At 34.0% G+C, this 2,736-nt stretch overlaps 1 protein-coding gene across 1 annotated transcript in view; it reads left to right on the top strand.

Moving 5' to 3' along the window:
- The window catches only part of LOC138866557 (uncharacterized), a 1,360-nt gene extending 560 nt beyond the window's left edge, over positions 1–800 (top strand). Inside the window, exons 2-3 of the mRNA XM_070139663.1 lie at positions 67–137; positions 580–800. Of these exons, the coding sequence (XP_069995764.1) occupies positions 67–137; positions 580–722 (214 nt within the window). The 3' untranslated portion in view covers positions 723–800. The remainder of the gene's footprint in view (positions 1–66; positions 138–579) is intronic.
- Positions 801–2,736: the final 1,936 nt, after the last annotated feature.

The following is a 2,736-nucleotide window of genomic DNA, read 5'->3' as shown; positions in this document are numbered from 1 at the left end:
TAAATATACAAAAACAGTGACCATGAAGATGAAAGGTTCATCACTAACGACATCGTCATTCCACAGGTCGAGGCTCACCCTGTGCACCGGAGTCCTGCTGGCTGCCCTGTTCCTTGTGGCGATTTACTCTCCTGCTGGTGAGCCTTGTGTGATAACTGCAGTTTCCTTCTGCAAAGTTCCCTGCTCGTTGCATCCCCTGCTTCATTTCCTTATCTTTTCTGCCTTGTTCGTTTTTATTCTGCTTCTCCCTGCTTTTCTCTTTCTTTTGCTCCTTGTTCTGCTGCCCTGTCCCATCCATTTCCTACTTTACTCGTATTTCTCCCCTGCTTTTCGACTATATTGTCTACAAAGGTCACAGTTCTATTGTCTGCAGAGTATTGCAAGTTGGCTCGAATTGCGCGATTTCTCTTACTAACTCCGTGTCATTTTGTATCTTTTTACGTGTGATTCCACTTTTGTAAATTCAGATTAATCTTTGAATGATATACAGTAACAGCAATGATGATAATGATAACCATTATTATTATAACACTCCAGTCCAGTAACACAACTCAACAATATGCCCTTTCCTCCTTCCAGCTGCCACGCCCCTCCCAGACCAGAGCTGTTGCCCCGACCATCCCTGGTGCTGTGTGCAGACGACGACACTCGATCCCTGCGCCCTGATATTCCCCGATTGTCTCGCAAATCCATATCACAGATGTTGTCCTAGGTATGGCTGACAGACCTGCCCCCCGGTTGGCAGGTCTTGTTCAACATAGATCATGTCGGTCAAGACGCAAAGAAATGGAAATGTAAAATGTGTTTTATTCTCAAAAGTGTGAGTGAAAATGTTTGGAAATATTGAGTTCTGATTCACATATGTGTGAGTGCGTGTAAATATAAATATATATGTATATATATACATACATATATAAATATATGTATTTACATATGTGTCTATACATATATATGTGTATATACATATATATGCATATATATAGGTATAGAAATAAATACACACATACACATGTGTATATATATATATATATATATATATATATATATATATATATACTTACGTCTGTGTACATGTGCGTATATATATATGAATATATAAACATTCATATGTATATATATAATACATAAATTGGATATATATATACATATATACATATATATTTGAAGAAAGAGATACATATAAATATATGTATATACATATTTAAATCAAAATATAAACATATACATACATGCTTTTAGAATTAGAGAGCTAATTAGATACATATACATAAATATATATGCATGTATACATACGTACATACATACATATATATGTATGTATGTATGTATGTATAAATAATATATATATATACATATCTGTATATGAGTATATATATATGTATATGTATATATATATATATTTATATATTTACATATATATTTACATAAATATTAAGATATATATTCATATATACATACACATATATATGTGTGTGTGTGTTTGTGCGTGTGTGTATACATTTTTTTCTTTATTTTTACATAGAATATATCAAACATCCACACACATATATATGTATATATGCAATATGTATATACATATACAAGTATACACATCTACTTTATCATTGTTATTATCATCAATACTTTCCTCTTCGAGATAAGTCCTGCACACTACCTGGAAATAGTTTCACTGTCACTTTATGCACATTTATCATTTAAGGAACTATCCTGGGGGGGGGGGGGTTAAGGAAGGGAAAAGGAAGGGGAGGAAGGGGGAAAAGAGAGAGGGGGAAAGGGGAAAAAAAGGGGATGGGAAAGGCGGAAAAGGAGAGAGAGGAAAAGGGGGAAAAAAAAGGAAAAAAGAAAAGATGTCTAAGGGGAAAATGGATGGAGGGGAGGGGGGGCTCAGAGAGAGAAAAAAAAAAGGGAATGGGAGAAGGAGAGAGGGAAAAAGGGGGGGAAGGAGATGAGAGAGTTTAGGGAAAAAAAAAAGGGGGAAAAATTTATAGCCATATTTGTTTTCACCATAATCATTATTATCCTTATTACTGTTATTATCATCATAATCATCATTATCATTACTGTTATCAATTTTTTTTTATATTTATATTATCTTTTTATCATTTTTATTATCATTGTCACTATTGTAATATTACCATTAGCATCATAATCAATACCAGAAAAACTTTTATCATCATTGTTATTAACATTACCATTATCTTTATGTTGTGAAAATCGGGCTACTGAGCAAAATCACTATATGCCAACCCATTTTTAAAGGACGACATAAGGCTGCAAGGGAAATTCCCCCAGACGCTTCCCAACCACGACAAATTCATAACACAGAGAGCACAAATCAACTTTTTAGGTGATAGCCTTTGGACGATCTTAGTTACCAAGTTATTTATAAAGTTATTCAAAATCATTTTTGATATATTCCGTTCACGTAGCTATTATCTTAGTACATTTCACATTTTTACCTTTATATTAGACAGCATTTTGGGGTATTTTAAGAGCACACAGATCCCCCCTTTTTCCAAACAAAATCTGTAACGCCCCTCATTACCTCTGTTAATATTTCTCTTTTTATGGGGAAAAGTTACTATTCCCCCTCTTTACAATAGAAGAATTTAGAAAAAACACATGGGGGTCAGATTGAAAATGTTGGGATTCATATAACTGCCAGCCAGAGGTAAAGGGGGAAAAGTTCATGGAAGAAGGCTACTGAATTTCATGTATTAATTAAAGCCACACGTT

The sequence above is a fragment of the Penaeus vannamei genome, chromosome 26 (assembly GCF_042767895.1).
Source record: "Penaeus vannamei isolate JL-2024 chromosome 26, ASM4276789v1, whole genome shotgun sequence".
NCBI lineage: Eukaryota > Metazoa > Arthropoda > Malacostraca > Decapoda > Penaeidae > Penaeus > Penaeus vannamei.
Note: the sequence above shows the minus strand (reverse complement) of the source record. Positions and strands in the feature narration are given on the sequence as shown.